Source organism: Lycorma delicatula, chromosome 1 (genome assembly GCF_047948215.1).
Source record: "Lycorma delicatula isolate Av1 chromosome 1, ASM4794821v1, whole genome shotgun sequence".
In the NCBI taxonomy this organism is placed as follows: domain Eukaryota; kingdom Metazoa; phylum Arthropoda; class Insecta; order Hemiptera; family Fulgoridae; genus Lycorma; species Lycorma delicatula.
The window spans coordinates 196,699,439-196,722,842 of NC_134455.1; the positions used below are offsets into that span (position 1 = coordinate 196,699,439).

At 29.7% G+C, this 23,404-nt stretch overlaps 1 protein-coding gene across 2 annotated transcripts in view; it reads right to left on the reverse strand.

The window, feature by feature from the left end:
- Positions 1 to 23,404, reverse strand: part of Dyb (Dystrobrevin) — a 116,938-nt gene that overhangs the window by 40,204 nt on the left and 53,330 nt on the right. For both annotated transcript variants that reach the window (XM_075369658.1, XM_075369664.1), the window contains 4 exons: positions 15,321 to 15,423; positions 8,495 to 8,610; positions 7,976 to 8,141; positions 3,305 to 3,482 (listed from right to left, as the gene is read on the reverse strand). In XM_075369658.1, coding sequence (XP_075225773.1) covers positions 3,305 to 3,482; positions 7,976 to 8,141; positions 8,495 to 8,610; positions 15,321 to 15,423 — 563 coding nt within the window. The remainder of the gene's footprint in view (positions 1 to 3,304; positions 3,483 to 7,975; positions 8,142 to 8,494; positions 8,611 to 15,320; positions 15,424 to 23,404) is intronic.

Sequence of the window (23,404 nt, forward strand, 5' to 3'; positions counted from 1 at the left end):
CTTGATCACACCTTGATCTAAGGGCTGTAAGACTGCTGTTGTTTTCAGTGGTAAGAACACTAACTTTATACACGAAAGATTTTCAACGTGTGGATGAGCCAGACAGTTGTCGATGAGCAGTAGTTTGTAATTTTCAATCTTTAATTCACAGTCACATTTTTGTAACTAGGACGTAAAGATATAACTTGTCATCCAAGCTTTCTTGTTACTTTCGTACATAAAATGAGTGATTTCAAATTTTTAAAACATTGGGGTTTAGCACTTTTCCCAATAACCAGAAGTTTTTTTTGTCAGTTCCAGTCATATTTGTAGCAATTAGTATTTCTTTTGATAATTTTCCTCCTGAACACGTTTCAAATTTAAACCAACGGGTTCTTTCTGTTGTCAGCTTAAAAAAATACCGGATTCATCAGCATTATAGATTTTTTTGAATGAATAGTTTCTTTTAATTTTGGTCAAATGGTTTCTAGTAATTTTTCTGACACACCGGTTGGAGCTGCTGCGGCCTTGTCGCTTATTCTCCTCGACACAATATTGTGACGCTGATAGAACTGTTGTATCCAATCTGAAGTTATTTTACGTGGTTTACTAAATTTTTCAGAAAAATCATTTGCCTTAGTTTGCAATATAGGGCTGTTAATAGGTATATCACTAGCCCATTGGTATTTAAACCATTTAACAGCGCTTGGTCTACATCACTACATTGACTAGGCTGTAATTTTTTTGATTTTATAAAATTTGTTTCAAAATCTTTCTTAACTTTTTCAGGGTCTTCTATATCACCAATATTGTCGAATAACCTATGCCTAATTCTTGGGCAATGTCCTTATTAGTTTCACCATTCTCTAACTGTCAGATAATATTCACCTTTTCCTTTATCGTGAATGTTTTTTGCGGTCATAATTAAATCACTATTAAATTGAATTACACAGGATACGTAAAATAAAATACTTACCCAAATGATATGCTCACAGCAAAAGATTAATAACTACTGAATATTGCTGCTTCAATTTACAGGAAGAAATTGAAATCTGGTACAGGAAGAAGATACGAAAAAAAAGAACATATGCAAGTACATACGCAGGTAAAAAGGAAACGGTGACTCATTTTAACCATCAAAATATTTCTTTAGCTACAATGTAGATATACTACGTTACTGACAAGTTACTTCTGTCTTGTCATTATAAACGATAAAATGTTGCCTTGCAGCAGAAAAAAAGTCATAATAACCGATATGTCACTACAACTGATGTAATTATAAACAATATACGTACTGTATTTATGTACTAACAGTATATCCAAATGAACTGAGACAAGTTTTTGGTCACTATACCTGATATGTCATTACATCCGATGTCACTATAAAAGATACTTACTGTAACTGCATCACAATCATAAGTGTGTCACTATTTTTACAATATTAGTTATAATTTTTTTTAAATGCTTGTTAAATTAGACAATTATGATTTTTTTTTTAAGCAATAGGGTGTTTCTCATTTTAAATTTTATAGAAATAAAATATGGTTATTTGCCCAAATACAGCATAATATTTTTCTGGTTTAAAAGAAATGCAGCATATTTTTAACAAAAACAAAATCTTACTGAAATAAATAATAAAAATTGAAAAAGTACAATATTTTTGTGATCAAGCAAAATAACCACAAACAATTAACTAGTATTATTTTTTCCAAAATTGTTATCTCTACAGAACTAGATGGAAATCTTAAGTGAGTGAGGGAGGACACATAATACATGAGAAAATGTAGTAATTTTACATATTTGATATCCTTATAAAGGAATTCAGTTTTTAAAGTTTAATGGGGTATGCTTAAGATTGTTCAATGCATATAAAAAAAATATTTTTTAGGAATTTAAAAATAACTTGGAAGACTAATAAACTGTAATTTTAAAGGGAACATAGTAACTACAGAATATCATAAAAATCTTACAAAAATAAAAATATACAAGAAAAAAGAGCAAAAAAATGTTATCTTTTAAAATTTTATATTCCTAGTGCCTGTGGTAAGTAGGAAATTTATAATTATATACTTATATTCAACAAAGGCTGATCAAAGTTGGCTTTATAAGGTAAATGAAAAATAAAACAGATATAGACATGATGTCTATATCTGGGGGTCAGAAATTCCCCCATGAACTCTTACAATGTGAAAGGGACTACCAAAATTTAAATGTTTTCTTTACAATATCTCAATGTCAAGTTTACAGACCATTTATTTTCGCAGAAGTAAGTGTAACAGGAGTTATTTATTTGAATACTATTCTATTCTATTATTTTATGTATATGGCTCTTTTCTCAACTGCAAGATGAATCACAGAATTTTGTTTGGCAACAAGATAGTATACCAAGATAGTAACACTGGCTTAAGTCTGTATGGGATTGGTTGAATTATATATTTTCCAGTAGCTGGATCAGTCAGTATAGACCAATGACAAAGCATGTTTGCATTAGCCTCAAAGATTACCTGATCTGACTCCTTGTGATTTTTTTTTCCATGTTGTTTTATAAAGCAGCTATTCCTTCAATTACCCAAGACATACTGGTTAAAATGTGGGACAAACTCTCCTATCGATGGGATGTGTACTGCACTGAAAGATGATCACATTAAAGGAGATCCTATTAATAGGGAAAACTGCAAGTGACTTTCATTTTATCTGTGATCCATTACTGTGTCAAATTTAAGAGGTATTACATAGCTTTAAAACCCTGAAATTCTTTTTTGTACTCTTTGTATTTTATAATGAAATGAATTGTAAAATTTCTACTGAGTATATGGTACAGTTCAAAAACAAGTCTGCTAAATGAGTTATTAATTTCATTTTAATTGTTATGGATGTTGTTTTGTAGATTAAAGTGATCTTGAAAGTTTAAAAAAGTTATACCAATCACAAAAATTAAATAATATGATTAATTTATAATTAGGTAGTACATTGTTACCTTTTTTTCTATTTATTAGATTGTTTTTATTTCTACTGTTAGTAAAATTAACAGTACCAAAATATTATTTACTAGTTCTCATTAATTATTCTATTCAATTTTTATTTTTATCTAAAAATAACACAAAATAACATATTTTAACTCAATTCAAATCAACAGTGTTATAATTCATCTAAGAATCTAGTAAATTTTACGCATGATTTGCTACATTTTACCCTATAAAATCATTAGGTAATGCCTAGAACCATCATTAATGAAGAACTTTTCTTAACCTGAAAAAGATGATGGATTTTTTAGAATATGAAACCTGCTAATAATAATTTTTTAAGGTAATTTATCTCAACTTACCAAGAATATTTGTAGATCCTCCAAACGCTGAACGGACATCGCCAGTCATAGCTAAGGACTCAGCAGTCACCATACTGGTAGCACCAGGTGTTGGTGGGGCTGATCTTGAAGATGGAGGTGGTGATTTGGTAGACCTTGGTGAAGAATTTGGTGTAGAACGGGGTGAAGCCTGATGATTCTAATAACAAAAAACTAAATAATTTCCTTAAAAACAGCCATTGCTAGTGTAATAAGTCATACTGGTAAAAATCATATAGGTATAAATTTAATTTTTAAGATTTCAATAAAATGTTTAATTACGGAAAAGTGTACAAAATATCAGCATGAAAAAAAATGAAAATTAAAATGTTATTAAACTTAATTTCAAGTATTAACAGAAAGTAGTAAAACAGTTTCAAGAGAATAGGATAAACTGGATTTCTGATAGCAAGGTTTTAAGTTTTTTCACAACAGATGAATATTTCAAGGGTAGCATTTTGAAAATATATGGAAATGAAGTAAATTACATGTCAATAGGCAAAGCAACATTTAATAAACAGTTCCCATTTATCACTAAATTAAAATAGTATTCGGTAGTGTCTATTTTATAGGTCATGTAGGTATTTGGTTGGAAATTTTCGGGTTACTAAACTTAATTTCTTATCTCACAGCTCAAATTTCAGCTCCCTTTTATTTTTATTCAACGTAGAGGTCTTAAATTACAACAATTACTGATTATGGGAAGATTTATCAAGAAATCCACTCTAAATTATAATGAGAAATTGTAGGCTGATAATTATGGTCTACTCAAAATAAACTGTGTATATCAACAAAAGAATTTCCTTCTTTATCTATTGAGTATTCCTTATATAACTTGAGTATGCTACGCTTTTGACTATTGGATAAAAAATTGGAAAAAGGTTGCATAACTTTCCTGCCTTTACTGTAACAAATCTTTATTCTAATAGGTTATAGAGGTTTTAAATATTAATAACTTAATTATTCTTTTAGTCAGAAATATAATTTGCTTACATCAAAAATTAATTTAAACATTAGGAAAACATTTTTGAAAGTATATGTTTGGAGTGTAGCTTTAACTTGGACTGGAGTACCTGAGAAGAAAAGACTAGAAGCTTTTGAAATGTGGTGATGTAGGAGAATGCTGAAAATCAGATGGGTGGATAAAGTGAAAAATGAAGAGGGTTTGCGGCAAATTCAAGAGGAAAGAAGCATTTGGAAAAATATAGTTAAAAGAAGAGACTGACTTATAGGCAACATATTAAGGCATCCTGGAATAATTGCTTTGATATTGGAGGGACGGGTATATCGGAAAAATTGTGCAGGCAGGCAATGTTTGGAATTGGAATATGTAAACAAATTGTTAGGGAAGGATGAAGGGGATATACCGAAATGAAACTGGCACTAGGTACAAAATTTTGGAGAGCTGTATCAAACCAGTCAAATGAGAGAAGACAAAAAAAAAAATTATGCAATATTTAGAGTATTATTGCTAATAAAAAAAAAAAATAAATAAACATATTCAGTAAAAAAATTTGCATTCCAATTGACTCCCTTGACCAAATGATGTTTTTATCATCAAAATTAAGCTGTATTTAGAATATAATTACTAAAAAAAAAATTTCTTATAAAAAATGTAGGTCCCATTTGACTCCCTTGCTCGACAGCTACCTCATGTAACATTTTTAATAAAAGCCATAAACTTATAAAGTGATAAAGATTCAGAAATTATAAAAAATTCAAAAATATCCTAAAACGGGTCTTATAGGACCCCCTTTATTTAAAGAGTTCCCATACTATTTACATTAATACTAGAAACTCAAAGAATTGATATTTTAAGTATAGGTCCTATTCAGCTCCCTTTTTTATTACAGAAACTGTTTACTTCAATACGTTGGTATTAAGGTTTCATTAAGATCTTGTAGAAGAGAAAAAAGATGAAGATATAGAAAATATCAGTAGAAATAAATAATTGACAAAATTTTGTGATTTCAGTGTAATTTAAGCTAACGGAATTAAAAAACCAGCTTCACGGCTGTACCTCTATTCGTACTCAACTAAAACAAAAACCTCTTTTTATGGATATAAAAGAAGTTGATAAGAGTACAAATGAAAGTTTAACTCTTACCAATGGAGAATCACCAGGATGTAGTCCTATATGCATGACAATTTTAAACTATTATAATTAACTCCTTTAAAACAACTTTTTTTTTCTGTTCTCGACCAATATGCTATCAAATTATTATTAAAAACCACTCAGTAAAAATACAAAACAATAAAATCCTACACTATGATAGAATTCAACAGCCCAATGTTAAATTTTTCTCTTATTAACACAGATATTAAGAAAGATGATTAAATTTTATTGATTTTCAAATTTGTAAAGTGAAGTATTTGAAACGCAGTGCATAAATTAACTCTATTTTTATTCAAGTAGTTTCTTAATTGTTCTAGAGCTCACTACATTGTACTGAAAACAGTACATTACCCTACAGAAGACTGAATAAGAAATTAAGCTATTTTAAATCTAGAAGTATTGTATACAATTTATCTAACTTTCTGCTTTCCTTTGCCCCACCCACAACCAGTTGAAAGCAACCTTAGTATGGTCAGTTTACTTTTTGATGACTATGAAACATAACTCATTATATCATAATGATAAAAAAATAAAAGGTGACTTTATTTTTCTCCATTTCTGACTAAAATATCTATTAAGTACTTAGCAACTGACTGGAAAACCAATGTACCAATAACACCTAAATTTGGCAATAACAATGAGTAAAGATTAATTACTGGTACTCAACAGAAAAGTTGCTTAGAATATTTTGCATGTTTCACTCAGCTGTAAACTAATGTTAAGTTAAAAAGTTGCCAGAATAAAGTTTTTTTTTTGTTAGTTTTTCTGCAAATTTTCCTTACCATTTAAAAGTTTTTTATTACTGATTTTTTTAAAGAAAAAGACAGAATAATGAAACAGACTAAATGAAAGCCAAATTTGTTAATGAACTTGACAGTGACAGTGAGAAAAAATACTACCTTTTTATCAGTTATTATTTCAACACTTTTCATGTTCATTACCAAAATCTTAAGTAGACAGTAATTTTTTTTGTTTATATCTCTTTACAGTCATTTCCAAAAAATACATTTATGTACAAGTATTTCTTATGAATAGTCAGTTTCCCAATTATTTAAAAGTTTTAATATCAATTAAAAGCCATAACAATTTTATAAACAATATATTTTGTCCATCTTAAAATGATGAATAAAAAAAAATGATAAAAAAATTGATATTTATTATATTATGCAAACAAACAAAGTAAAACCTGCAGTTACAAGTTCCAATATTAATTTTTGCTCGCTAAAAATCAACTCAACTCAAACTCAACATTATTTTTAAATAATGTCAAAATCTTCTTAATCTAAAGTATTTTTTTTTCAAAATTTTGCAAAAATAATGTAAATGTATTAATAAAAAAATGTAAGGAGTGGGTAATACAAGAAAGGTCAGTATCGTAAAACAATTTAAACAGACCAAAAACTGAAAAAATTCTGAATTCATACAAGTTACTTATAAAAAAAATTCTAAAAAATAATTATCAATGCTTATTACTGTTATTGTTATGTCATATTAATAATTAATTCATTACTTATATGCATGCGTGTTTTTAACCATAAACCGTACTTTGCCATAAAAAAAAAGAAGAGATTAAACATATCTATTTCATTAAGCCTTAATTTTCTAATTTTCTTAACGCTCATTTTAGTCATTCTTTCACCAGTAACAAACATCATACAGCAAAATTACAGTAGCTAATGTTGATAACTTATTTATTACTACATTATTTAAAATGACATTGTTAGACTAACACAACAATTAATAAAGTGAAAATATATGTTTCCAAAGGCTTACATGTTTATGGATTAGAACTGTTTTATATCAGAATAGAAACACATGCTAGAATTCACCTAGGATTAAATCATACACCAGATTTAGATGGAATTGGTGACGAAGTTACTGATGCTGGGCACAAAATTTTTAAGTAAAAACACTTAAAATAAAGAGACTTACCTTCCTAAAATAAAGAAATATTTATTAAAAATACTAATTTTCCAGGAAATTATGTAATGTATAAGAAACTGAAATGCACGGGATGGTAAGCATAATGATGAAGTTAACAATATTATAACAAATTTGTCAACTTGTCAGAGGAGTAGAAAAGAACTCTCTACTGGAAAAAAAAAATCACAGAATTCTTGTTAAAAAAATGAAAGATATGCAAAGCATCATTACATTTTATGATTTTTTTTCTTGTAATCATTGTGTTGACATTATAATATTTTTGTTCCACGAGTTCATTTAAATGTTTAGACCAAATACATGTTTTTTTTTTTTAATTTTACTTTGTCAAGTCATTACATTAAAAACATACTTAAAAGAATAAATAAAGAAAAAAAACATTAATAAATGGTAAAATACAAAGTAATGAAAATAAGACTTAGCAGAGACCAAATATGAAAAGTATTGGTTATGAACTGAATAAAGTTAAAAGAAAGCCAAAAACAGGAACCTTCCATTAAACTTTTAGGTTTGCAAACAAAATAATTAAATAAATAATCATTAGTAGAGCTTGAAGTTCAAAAGTTCTAAAAAGAAATATGCAATATAAAATTTACCTTTAGAAGCTTCATAAGACCTTCAAGTTGCACCATAAGATGCCTTCGAGAATCTTGTAAAGAAGTCAGATGTGTTTCAAGTTCATCTTTACGTTGTCTTAATGCCCTTAATTCAGACATCAATGCCGGATTCTCTTCAAACCCGACTTCTAATTCCTGTTGTCTCCTAAATAAACATCCACAAAAATATTAATCAATAAGAAAATACAGCAAAAAGTAAAATCCGGTTGATATTTTAACGTTTAAAAAACTATAAAAAGTTAAACTACTATTTATATTTACTTAATAAAGACTTCAGTGCTCAAACCAGTAACCAAACAATAATTCATGAAAATATTTAACTACAATATAAAGTACGAGTTAACTGAAAACAGAACAATATTTCTTCTGGATTTTTATCATGTATAAAAATAATAATCAATACAAACAAATTAGTGGGAAACCAAGGCATGCACTTCTTAAAAATTAACAGCTGAAATGATCACTACTTGTAATTTTAGTATTACAGGAAATAATTACCTTAATCGAGCTATTTCTCTCATAATTTCTCTATTTTTTGCTTCCAACTGGGAAATGAGCTCTCTCTGGGCCCTAGATGTGTCTAAACTAAGAGACCCTTCAGATGGAGTTCGTCCCTATAAAAAAAAATTACAATTATAATTGCAATAAAATAAATCAAAATTAATTCAGTAAATATCAACATTTGTAGGCAATATTTAGAAAAGATAGAAATAGAATAAATTTAATTAGAAAAAAATAGGAAAGGCTACTGAAAAATTCTGTAACTGGTTTTATTACTAAAATACTTCAGAAAACCATTAATAAATTAAAAATTCACATCTTTTCATCTCTTAAATAATTTCTCCAACTTTTAAAAAATCTGATGTGGACACTGCATGAATTTTTTGTACACCTATTCAATTACATATGCATCTTTTTTTTTAAATTAAAAGTACATAAAAATTCTATTTCACTTTCTGATATTTTTCATAATTGTTTTTTTTATTGTTCTTATCGAATAATTATATTTATTGTAAAATATCTTTATAATCAGAGGTTAATATTATTAATAAATTAGTATAATTAAATAACAAAAAAAAAAAAAAAACAATTAATAAAAATAAAAAAGCATATTTATTTAGAAAATAAAAACAAAATCCAAATCTTATGGATTTTGGGCTTTTCTGGACACTCTTGGTCCAGTCAATCGCAATCAAAAGGGGAGGTGCACAACTAGATGTTATAACAGTCCTAAATCCAAAATCTCAACATTCTACGGCTTATCATTTTTGAGTTATGCAAGACACAAATATATATATACATACAGACATGTCGAAACTAATCAAAATGGATTCAGGGATGGTCAAAATGGATATTTTCATTGAAATCTGAAATTTTTCGCCATTACAATACTTCCTTTACTTTGTACAAGGAAGTAAATGCCCTAAAATGATAACAAATGCTGGAAATGTGCTGCACAAAGGCATCCTTCAATAGATTGTCAAATAGGTTAACAATGCAAACTATTTTTTTCCACATGGGTATTGTGTGTTTTATGATATTCAAAATGGCTGATTTTAATGAGCAACATTAATATTAAATTTTATCTTAATCAAGTAAAATATTCACAGATAAATTAGCAAATAAATGTATGGTGAACATACAGATCCACATACATTATTATGAATGATTCAAGTTATTTCACCTGTTGACTGAAAATGGTCACTACTCCACCTTAAAATAACATGATGTGTAATCATAAAATGTGCTGCTCAAAACTAACATTTTAAATACCATAGAATTCATCTATTATATAATAAATATTACATTAAAAAAAAAAAATTTTGACTGTAGTTAGACAGACTGTAGTTGCTAATATGAATAACCAAATTAACAGATAAACATGTAATTCTATCTTCCTTTATTAAATTAGTTATTAAATTATTGATTTTAATTATAATATTAGAAAATTTCTGATAATTATTTTGATAGTAAAAATTTGTAGTGACCATAAATGTAACATTTCATTATTTAAGAGTATTGAGAAGGAAAATGCTTTGAAGAAAAATGGACGTGAATTATGAATCAATTAATTGGTCAAATGGCAGTAATGTTAACTTTATGTAAATACTGTACAAAAAAAAGAAGAATTTTACAAGTAATTAAGATAAAAATCCTGTTGTTTTTTAACTGTCATTACAACTGAATTAATAGTTTTGAATAAAATTTTACGTTATTTAATTTAGATTAAAATTAATAATGCAATTTAAATACATCTATGTTACAATTCTTACATTGTAAGAATCACAGATGGTCATATAAAGAGAGTGAATGTTAAAGACAAAGTTAAAAATGCATAATTTCCTTTGGTCATTTTTTAGGCTCAAAATTTAAGTCACAGTATAAATGACGTCAACTACAAAACTTTAAATTTTAGGCTCTTGACAGCTTCTAAATAATTTCTTCACTTTTCTTCTTTAAACAACATGTTTAAGTAATTAGGCTCACCATAATTAATTACTATAAATTTCTCATAATAAAATTTAAGGAATATGATAAACTTGCTTAATTATAGCAAAGAGTAATTAGGTCTGATCACATAAATTGAATAGAATAGTTTCTATAATTTGATAGCATTTAAGAAAGGCTGTAACTAATAATTATACTTTTTGGGGGTAAGCAGACTTGATCTGTAATTTAATTATTGAATATGGGTATCATTTTAAGATTAATACTAACTTAAAACCAATAAATATTTTAAATGATTAATTTTTTATAAGTAATATTGTTTTGTAATATTGTAAAATATTGTTTTAGGTATGTGTGAAAAATTTTAAAGAAGGTGGTGCTATACATGGTTACTTGGTATAATTTAGTTAACTGTTTTTAGAGCTTTTAAAACAAGCCTTTCGCACGTAAGGAAAAAACAAAAAAAAGTTTATTTTTAAAAAACACTGAAAATGATAAGCATCTGTTATCTCACAGACAGTAAGAGTTCTACTGTCAATCTCAAGATGCTTATTAGATAAATAAATATTTTAAAAAGAGTACAATCAACTGAACTACTACATATAATTGCAAAGAAGTCATAAGCTTTTTATATGCATGCAGATCAGGCTAGTTATTTGGAAAACATAAAAAAAAGAAAAATCAAGTTCTTTCTGATATTCTGATAAGGAAGTAAACTGATGTTATGTTCTAGTCAACTTAAGTAGTATTGACTGCTAAGGCTATTAGATACCAATAAATGCCAACATTATGCTCTCAAACTACACTGCATTATGCTCTCAAACTACACTGAATTATGCAGTTATTTAACTATACAGAAATTTATGGGAATCAATTTATTAAACATGGCTTTCACCATTGTCTTTTATCCTTTTTGGCAATATTCAAGTTCCATGATGTTAATTTAAAATGATCCTGGTGATGGAAAACCATAATTTCAGGAAATGAAGTTTACTATCTTATTCAGAATCATCTAGTTATAGTTTTTGTGCATGGGTATAATTTTAGTTTTAGTATACACATCTATATTTACATCTTATTACGGTTTTTGTTTTTAATTTAATTACTCTGATTTTATAAGGTGTACTTTAAGTTTAATAATGAAATAAATTCCAGTAATGAACGATATCAGATATGTTTACATGCAATATAAAACACTGTTCTTAGTTCAAGAAACACTGTTTCTTGTTTCACTTCATTTTTTCTCATTAACTTGCAAAATAGTTTAATTTAAAAAAGCACTCAATTCACAAAATTATGTTCTTTGAGCGTATGTATTGTAATGCTTATTTTATTTGAAATAAATGGACTCTTTTAAGCTTACTTGCAAAATCAACTTTAGTACAAACAGATGTTTGGCAAACCTTTGAAAGATTATAACATGAAAAAGTATAAATACATAACTAAATACAAGAAAACTATTTTTTTTTTAAATGTATCTGATCTAAGTTTGCCTTAGCATGCTAAAAAAATATTCCCACCGCTTTAAAATAAAAAAATGATGATTTTTTAAAATGCAATGCTCTTGGCCACAGGATTTGTTATAGCTAATGTGAGAACACAGAAAATGTATAATGATCCAACCCTTAGTTCAATGAGTTAACTTTCAGAGGTTTGGTTTATCTTGAGAAAATAATGTAATCATATCATAGAATGTAATATAAAACAGCAAAGGAGTATATAAAAAAAAGATCACATACTACAATTGTCCTTTCTAGAGTGGGAGTTATATAAAGTATTACACTACCAGCATCACACCACTAACAGTGACAGGATGGTGCTACCACAACTCCCAGGATATCTGACTTAGAAGTCAATGCTAAAGGAAAAGAGGTAGAGAATGGGGACCACCAAACCAAACAGGAACTATATTTGACCAGGCTATAAACATCTCTTTCTTTTCAAGAATAAAATAATATAATAGGATTTATATCCTTTTTTTTAAATTAAGTTAGGCAAATTTAGTTCAAAACCTTTAATAACACATTTGGTACCACAATGGTCTTAAGAAAATTACTTATCAAACAAAAATACACAACTGATTAATTTTATCTCCTGATTTGCATCATGGTTTTGTTTAGTTTTCTATTCTATGAGAGATGAATTTTATACCTATAGGTTGATTTTCAATTTTTTTTATATTTTTTATATATATAAAATAATTTTTTTTTTATTACTGTAGATCATCACAACCACAGATTAAACAGTACCCACACAATTTCTTACTAGTTTGCACATTGTCTGTTTGAGATGAACAATTTATGCCTGTTCATTAAATATAATACATCAGAATAAACACATGCACTGTGAAAGATAGTTGAGGCATTGTGGTAATCAGCACCTTAAGTGAATTTGTACAATAACCTCCTGTCAACAATCTACTTGGTTTTTACTTAACTCATTACAAAAATACCATTTTCTCAATTTTATATAACTCCAGAGTTGAGGCACTCTATATGAAAAAATTCCATGAATAATATATAATATAATGCCATAATAATAAACTACTGTTGTATTTAATTTATATTGGTTAGTCAAACAATTCTTTCCATTAAGCACAAATTCTTTTGCTAAATGCTATTTTCACAGAAGTAACCGACACTCTTGTCTGAGGACAAATATTTGTGTACTTAACCCCCACAAATTTAGAGCTAACTTTCTTTCAATCAGTATTTTTTGATGACATGTTTTGTCATGTTCATTCGCATTACATTTATTTTCAAGTTCAGTACAATTAATATCTTTTAAATATCCCTCAATTTCCAAGCAAGATATTAATGGACTAAATATATATCATTTAACAATTTTAAACAAGTGAACGCAAACTTTTATTTGAACAAATGATCTGATACATAATACTACTCTATCCTATTAAATTATTATCAGATTCATTAATGTAAATGAAAAATAAAATGCAGAAATTGAATATTGTAACACACACTGATCCAACATACTGAACACCAAAGTTTACATACTATTTCACCTTTCACATTCTGCAAATTTCACTATCCATCAGTGACAATTGTGGAAAAACAAAACTGAATTTGGGTAATATTATGAACAGCATAGCTTTTAATAGATAAACAATACACTTATTAAGTAAACTTTTGTGGTATTTATCTTAAAAGTCATCAAACACAAAAAAAAAAACAAATAAATGATATCTCTCATGAATCTAATACCACAGAAATTTAACCTACATGAAGTATATACAAATAAAAATTTTAATTGTTATTTTTCAGTCAGTTCCTATATTAATAACCACAGCTTTTAGTATGTACCTGCTCTTACTTTCTACATATTGTAACAAGACCAGTATAGCGGGACTGAGTAAAATGGATTCCTACTGATTTTTGAATGTAGTATAAAGTATAATAATTGGAGGACTCCAGAAAGGGACAAAAAAGAGAACCCTTTTTATAAAGAATAGGTCCGTTTTACAATTAACTTTTGTTATAATGCCCGTTAACACACAATGAACACCTGTTGTACGGTGAGTAAAGACCAGGTATGGAATTCATGGGAACAAAAGCCTCAGTTAACTGTTTTCATGCTTCAATTTGGATTGGATCCAACAGGTAAAGAGGCTAGCAGTATAAATAGTCAGGGTAAGACCAGCTAAAGATTAGTTCCGTTCTAGAAGATGTTACTACATCAGTGCAGCGAAGAGAGGCTGTGAGATGTGTGGGTTCAGCAGAGTTCTATTAGAACCAGTCTGTGAGGCGTTATAATGTCAGTCCCGCACGGACAGTTCTGTGGGTTCGGCAGAGTTCTGCGAACCAGTCCAGCGAGACATTACCATATTGGTCCAATGAGGAGAGTTACAGGTGTGAGTCTGTGAGATGAGAGTGCGAGACATCAGTCCAGCGACGCGAGTCCTGAATCCAGTTTGATATGAGTAAAATAATGCAAGTAATTCGAGTAAACCAGAAATACTATCGGTGAGTTACAGTAAAACTATTAAGTGTGTAAGTGAAAGAAATAATGCAATAGACTTTATTCATAAACTGTTCGGTTAAATGGCAAAGGTATTTGCAAGTGAACACTGTATGACTGTTTGTTAATACAAGACTAGTGGTTAAAAAGGGTTAAGACTAGTGATTTCTTTTGTTAATGGGTCTAATTTTCTATCTGTCTACCCAAAATAAATTCTGAACAATTATTTATTTTGAACTCTGTCTTGTATGTAATCTGTATTTAACATTTACTAATGACATTTATCACTATTTGACGTTTAATATTTTGATTGTTATCTTTGTTGATTACGCTCTGTTTTATGTCATACTTTTTTAATTATGTATTATGCCATGTATTTTTTTGTTTGATCTGTTGTTATTGACATGTAATATTATTATCATTCACTACTATTATCCTGATATTATTGTGGTTGTAATTATTATATTAATATTTGTGTTCATTAATTGTTTTCTTATTGTCACTTATTAGTATTGTATTTATCACCATTGCTATTATTATTAATTTGTCTAGTTATAATTATGAACATTTTAAACCAATAAACTGTATTTATATAAACATTCTAAATTGTCAACCTCTCAATATACTGATCGAGCCATGAATCACACAACAATATGTCTTCAATATTTTTTCTATATGATTTTATAGCATAGTATAAACTTCAAGCATTTAACCTTTTTTTTTCTACTAACACATATAATACTGTGAAAAATTAATGAAATTTACTATGTTGTAAATCCTACTTTCAAGAATTATATGAAATTATGGCAAAATGAAGTTCTTACAGTAGTGACATTTTTCTGTTAAATAAATTAATAAGAAATGAAAATTTAGTGATGTCATACCAATTATACAGACTCACCACAGTGCGAGCCTCAGCTGCCAGTCGAGCAGCATAACGTGCGATGAGCTTGTGTTCATCATCCAACCTTGATGAATCTAGACTAGAATTATACTTGCCAGGGCTAAACATAAGTATGATAAAATCATTAGCTGTAGAAAATATATAATAATAAAAAATGATTAATTTAGAATAAGCTGATATAGTAATATGATTTACAGGGTGTCTACATAGATTTCAAGATTAATTTTTTTACTTTTCTAAATGATTTTGTACTTGGGTACAAAATGGAATCTAAGTACTTTAGATACTTAAATTCTCACAAATAGTACAAAATGCACTAAAACATAATTAGTAGCATAAAAGTTTACATACTACAAAATTGTATTTCATACGGATATCATAGTTATACGAGACATAAGTGAAAATTACTTAATATGAGGGCTATTCAGAAAGTAACTTCTGATTCATTATAAAAAAACACCAATTGATAAAAAAAAATTATTATATACATCTTACAGCTACTTTTCTACATAGCTGCTGTCCAAATTAAGGGAATTGTCATATCTAAACAAAATTTTGAATACTCTCACCATAAAACTCTGCTACCTGTGAATTATGTCAGGTTGTAAAACCATTTTTCAACTACTTATAATTTTCAAAACGCTGCATTGCTAATCATTTCTTTATTTTCAGGAAAATTTGATAATCACAAGGAGCCAAATCAGGGGTGAATGGAGAATAGTTAAACAACTCCCATTTGACACTGTCGATTTGGCACTGAATGCGTACAAGTGTTGTCATGAAGAAAGGCGATGCCTGAACTCAGCATGCTGCATCATTTGTTTTGTATGGCCCTTATCAATTTCTCAACATCTCACAGAAATTTTCAGTGTTATTTCAGTTCAGAGCTATTCAGAAATTAACTTCTAGTCCTCGGTATTGCAAGAAGTTAAAGAACAGTGTTAGTACCTGGCTTAATTCACAGGCAGCATAGTTTTATGACGAGGGTATTCAAATACTTGTTTACAGATATGAGAAGTGACTTAATTTGGACGGAAATTATATAAAAAACTGGCTAAAAGATGTTTATAATAGTTTTTTTATCAATTGTTTTTTTTTTTTATAAACAAAAAGTTATTTTCTGAATAACCCTCATATAATCCAACTTGTCAACAAAGGTATCAAATCCTCTGAAATTTTGACTTAACTCCAGGCACAGTTCAAAGATGCTACTCTCAAAAATTCACATGTTTGACTGGGTCAAAAACCTTTGAAGTGGTTGTGATGCAATGGAAAATGAAAATCACAAATATTGTCTGCAGACCAGCATCAATGATGACAGCATTCAGGCCTATGGCCTTGTGGAAGGTTGCCACATAACCATCAGTGAAATTGCATCAGAGGTGGGCATAAGTATTGAGAGTGTGCATACAATGTTGTCAGACACTCGTGGATACAGTAAAGTATTGGTGAGGTGGATTATAAATCTTCTCATTGAGGCCCAGACAAATGTCTGGAAAGACATCTGTTAGCGGTATCTGAATTGCTTTGAGGAAGGAGAGGCAGTTTTTGACTTTACTGTGACCTGTGGGTACACCACTAAACCCCGGAGAGGAAGAGAACAAGTATGGAATGGTAGAAAAGTGGGTGAGGGGGCACTGATCAAGGCCAAGAAATGCTTGTCAGACAGAAAAATTCTGGCAATTGTGTTTTGGGAGTCAAAAGGTTGCCGATTGATTTCCTGCACAAACAAATCCTCATATTCCTTGCAAACCCATTTTAAAGAAACATGTTTAAAATTTTATAAATTATCCTTCGAAATTGTAGTGCACCTAAGATAAAACTGCTTGTTATATAATACACCCTTACACTTTATAGTTACTTTAGATGTTTTTTAGTCTTTTCCTACAAACTAAACAATAGCTTAATTTCTACTTTACCACAGCCAACTGAAGAAGTATAACTAAGTTAACACCAGAAAAAGTACATTAAACTTAATAACTGTTAAACTTAACATTAGATTTGACATTACACTTAATAAAGCTACAGGAGTTCTTTCTAAATTGTTACATTGTATCTGACACAAAGAAAGGCTTATTATTTTTCTGCAGCTCCATATTATATAACTAGCAGACACGGCAATGCTTCGCTATTGATAGACTTGAGTATATATATATATATAGATAATATGAACACAATTGAAAGTTTGATAAAACAAAAAGCTGAACATTACGAAACTTCACAAAATTAAACCTTTCACTTTAAAAAAACCAGAATATAAATAAATCCAACTGGCAAAACAACAGCACTACCTTTTGGAATTAATTTGGACCACTCTCTAAACACAATAGTCAGTGGAAAATAACTTTTTAACGAAAAGAGATACGGATACAAAATAATCACAATTATTACTGAATATTAGAAACCTACAAAACATTATGGAACTTCATAAAATTTAACCTTTCACTTTATAAAAATCAAAATGTAAATAAATCCAATTATCAAAACAGCACTACCTATTGGATTTAATCCAAACTACTCTCTAAACATAGTAGTCAGTTCAAAATACCACTAACCTTCTTTCTACTGGTCAGAGTGAGAATTTCAATAGCTTTAAACCTTCTCTGGACAACACGGACCATTTTGCAAAAACCCACGTGTAAATCAGTCCAGTAGTTTTTTTGTATATAGCGAACACACATACGAACACTGCCTTATATATGTATAGAAGAAGAAAGTCCATTTATATATTTGTTTGTTTCGTAAATATCTTGACACTGGCACCACCTAGCAGGTATAGTTTTCGCAAAAACTTTTCTTTTCACGTAACTATATATATTTTGAATATGAGCCAAATCAGACCATAAATGCAATTTTTCCAAATATCTAAACCCCAGTGTCATCATTATTATTTTTCTGTGAGTCCTTTTGCTGCGGTATTTCTTTTCATGTAAGTAATACATATTCTGAATATGAGCCAAATTGGACTACAAATAAATTTTTTCGAAATATCTCGAATCCAACGCCAACTAGCAGGTCCAATCTAATTCATAAAAATTCGTGGGTGTGCACACAACTCATCAAAGTTTCATTATAATCGGATGAATGATATACAGGAATGCTTACGGGACAAACAAACAACACATTCATTTTTATATATATAGATAATATATTAAGCAAAGATTTAGAAATCAACTCGTTGACTGCAAAACTTACCCTGGAGCAGACATTGATAGCGACCATAATTTGGTAATAATGAAATGTAGATTGGGGTTTAAAAACCTGAAGAAAAGGTGTCAGATGAATCGGTGGAATTTAGAGAAGCTTGAGGAAGAGGAGGTAAAGAAGATTTTTGAGGAGGACATCGCAAGAGGTCTGAGTAAAAAAGATAAGGTAGAAAATGTAGAAGAAGAATGGGAGAATGTTAAAAAGGAAATTCTTAAATCAGCAGAAGCAACTTAGGCGGAATAAAAAGAACCGGTAGAAAACCTTGGGTTTCAGACGATATATTGCAGCTGATGGATGAACGTAGAAAATATAAGAATGCTAGTGATGAAGAAAGTAAAAGGAACTATCGGAAATTAAGAAATGCTATAAACAGGAAGTGCAAACTGGTGAAAGAAGAGTGGATTAAAGAAAAGTGTTCAGAAGTGGAAAGAGAAATGAACATTGGTAAAATAGACGGAGCATACAGGAAAGTTAAGGAAAATTTTGGGGTACATAAATTAAAATCTAATAATGTGTTAAACAAAGATGGTACACCAATATATAATACGAAAGGTAAAGTCGATAGATGGGTGGAATATATTGAAGAGTTATACGGAGGAAATGAATTAGAAAATGGTGTTATAGAGGAAGAAGAGGAAGTTGAGGAGGATGAAATGGGAGAAACAATACTGAGATCTGAATTTAAGAGAGCATTAAAAGATTTAAATGGCAGAAAGGCTCCTGGAATAGACGAAATACCTGTAGAATTACTGCGCAGTGCAGGTGAGGAAGCGATTGATAGATTATACAAACTGGTGTGTAATATTTATGAAAATGGGGAATTTCCATCAGACTTCAAAAAAAGTGTTATAGTTATGATACCAAAGAAAGCAGGGGCAGATAAATGTGAAGAATACAGAACAATTAGTTTAACTAGTCATGCATCAAAAATCTTAACTAGAATTTTATACAGAAGAATTGAGAGGAGAGTGGAAGAAGTGTTAGGAGAAGACCAATTTGGTTTCAGGAAAAGTATAGGGACAAGGGAAGCAATTTTAGGCCTCAGATTAATAGTAGAAGGAAGATTAAAGAAAAACAAACCAACATACTTGGCGTTTATAGACCTAGAAAAGGCTTTCGATAACGTAGACTGGAATAAAATGTTCAGCATTTTAAAAAAATTAGGGTTCAAATACAGAGATAGAAGAACAATTGCTAACATGTACAGGAACCAAACAGCAACAATAACAATTGAAGAACATAAGAAAGAAGCCCTAATAAGAAAGGGAGTCCGACAAGGATGTTTCCTATCTCCGTTACTTTTTAATCTTTACATGGAACTAGCAGTTAATGATGTTAAAGAACAATTTAGATTCGGAGTAACAGTACAAGGTGAAAAGATAAAGATGCTACGATTTGCTGATGATATAGTAATTCTAGCCGAGAATAAAAAGGATTTAGAAGAAACAATGAATGGCATAGATGAAGTCCTACGCAAGAACTATCACATGAAAATAAACAAGAACAAAACAAAAGTAATGAAATGTAGTAGAAATAACAAAGATGGACCGCTGAATGTGAAAATAGGAGGAGAAAAGATTATGGAGGTAGAAGAATTTTGTTATTTGGGAAGTAAAATTACTAAAGATGGATGAAGCAGGAGCGATATAAAATGCCGAATAGCACAAGAGCCTTCAGTAAGAAATATAATTTGTTTACATCAAAAATTAATTTAAATGTCAGGAAAAGATTTTTGAAAGTGTATGTTTGGAGTGTCGCTTTATATGGAAGTGAAACTTGGACAATCGGAGTATCTGAGAAGAAAAGATTAGAAGCTTTTGAAATGTGGTGCTATAGGAGAATGTTAAAAATCAGATGGGTGGATAAAGTGACAAATGAAGAGGTATTGCGGCAAATAGATGAAGAAAGAAGCATTTGGAAAAATATAGTTAAAAGAAGAGACAGACTTATAGGCCACATACTAAGGCATCCTGGAATAGTCGCTTTAATATTGGAAGGACAGGTAGAAGGGAAAAATTGTGTAGGCAGGCCACGTTTGGAGTATGTAAAACAAATTGTTGGGGATGTAGGATGTAGAAGGTATACTGAAATGAAACGACTAGCACTAGATAGGGAATCTTGGAGAGCTGCATCAAACCAGTCAAATGACTGAAGACAAAAAAAAAAAGATAATATATATAATTTTCTAGGTCTATAAATGCCAAGTATGTTGGTTTGTTTTTCTTTAATCTTCCTTCTACTATTAATCTATTGCTTCTCTTGTACCTATACTTTTCCTGAAACCAAATTGGTCTTCTCCTAACACTTCTTCCACTCTCCTCTCAATTCTTCTGTATAGAATTCTAGTTAAGATTTTAGATGCATAACTAGTTTAACTAATTGTTCTGTATTCTTCACATATATCAGCTCCTGCTTTCTTTGGTATCATGACTATAACACTTTTTTTGAAGTCTGACAGAACTTCCCCTTTTTCATAAATATTAACACTAGTGTGTATAATCTATCAATCGCTTCCTCACTTGCACTGTGCAGTAATTCTACAGGTATTCCGTCTATTCCAAGAGCTTTCCTGCCATTCAAATCTTTTAATGCTCTCTTAAATTAAGATCTCAGTATTGTTTCTCCCATTTCATCCTCTTCAACTTCCTCTTCTTCCTCTATAACACCACTTTCTAATTCATTTCCTCCATATAACTCTTCAATATATTCCACCCACCTATCGATTTTACCTTTCGTATTATAAATCGGTGTACCATCTTTGTTTAACACATTATTGGATTTTAACTTATGTACCACAAAATTTTCCTTAACTTTCTTGTATGCTCTGTCTATTTTACCAATGTTCATTTCTCTTTCCACTTCTGGACACTTTTCTTTTATCCACTCTTCTTTTGCTAGTTTGCACTTCCTGTTTATAGTATTTCTTAATTTTCAATAGTTACTTTTACTTTCTTCATCACTAGCATTCTTACATTTTCTACGTTCATCCATCAGCTGCAATATATCATCTGAAACAAAAGGTTTTCTACCAGTTCTCTGTTCTGCCTAAGTTCACTTCTGCTGATTTAAGAATTTCCTTTTTAACATTCTCCCATTTTTCTTCTACATTTCCTACCTTATCTTTTTTACTCAGACCTCTTGCAATGTCCTCCTCAAAAATCTTCTTTACCTCCTCTTCCTCAAGCTTCTCTAAATCCCACCGATTCATCTGACACTTCTCTTCAGGTTTTTAAACCCCAATCTACATTTCATTATCACTAGATTATGGTCGCTATCAATGTCTGCTCCAGGCTAAGTTTTGCAGTCAACCAGTTGATCTCTAAATCTTTGCTTAACCATGATATAATCTATCTGATACCTTGCAGTATTGCCTGGCTTTTTCCAAGTGTATATTCTTCTATTATGATTTTTAAACTGGGTGTTGGCAATTACTAAATTAAATTATACTTTGTGCAAAACTCTATAAGGCAGTCCTCTCTTTTATTCCTTTTGCCCAGCCCGTATTTACCCACTATATTTCTTTCCTTGCCTTTTCCAATGCTTGCATTCCAATCTCCGACTGTTATTAAATTTTCTTCTCCTTTTCTGTGTTTAATTGTTTCATCAATTTCTTCGTATACACCCTCTACCTCCTCATCATGAGTGCTTGTAGGCATATAGACATTAACAATCGTCGGTTTAGGTTTCGATTTTATCCTTATTTCAATGATTCTATCGCTATACATTTTGAAATATTCTACTCTCTTTCCAGTCTTCTTGTTCATTACAAAACCTACTCCTACCTGCCCATTATTTGAAGCTGAGTTAATTATTCTAAAATCACCTGACCAAAAGTCGTTTTCCTGCTCCCACTGAACCTCACTAATTCCTACTACATCTACATTTATCCTATGCATTTCCCTCTTTAAATTTTCTAACCTACCAACCTTTTTTAAACTTCAACATTCCACTCTCCGACGCGTAGAATGGTATTGTTTAAACTCCAGAATACTTTAGCAAGGAAGGCGCCTCTCTTATCATTGCTATATGAAAATGCAGAGAGTAACATTTTCTTGGGGAAAAATGCATTTTCTTTGGGAAAAAAAGTAGTTTTTCCATTGCTTTCAGCTGCGCAGTACTCAGAGGACTGAGTGATATTGATATGGCTGTTAAAATCATCCTGACTTACGCCCTTAACAACTACTGAAAGAGCTGCTGCCCTCTTTCAGGAATCATTCGTTAGTCTGGCAAGATTTCTTAGTATTCTCAACAAATACCTCTCTGATATGGTTGCACCTTCGGTCCAGCTACTCTGTATCACTGAGTACTCAAGTCCCCTCACCAACGGCAAGGTCTCATGATTCATAGAGGGAATATTTAAATAAAATATATAATAGTGAAGAAACATAGCTGAATTTAATCAATTTTTCAATTCAATTTTATAATTCTTTTATAATTAAATAATTTCAAAATTTTCATTAATTACAGAAATATTATGGTTTTTCCTTATGCATGATAATATATGGGCAAAATCTAATAAATTCCATGAAAAGAAACAGAATTCTAACTACAATCAGCTTTATCATTTCTTATCTTGTCTCCAGCAGATAATGTCCAGAAATTATTAATGTAATGCAATGTATGTAATGCTGTACTAATGCAGATTGAAATAAGTTTTTCTCTTTCTTTTCAAAGTTTTACAAAAAAAATACATTATAGTTTGAAGCTGCTTTTGTACTAAGATACTCAGCATAATAAACTCAAATTGAAGCTAAAAAATATTACCAGAGAAAAATAAAGATTTCTCAGAGCACTAACAAAATATGTATCCTTATTAGACTCATTCTTAATAATTATGCAACTACATTTAACGCTATGAAAACATATTTAAAAAT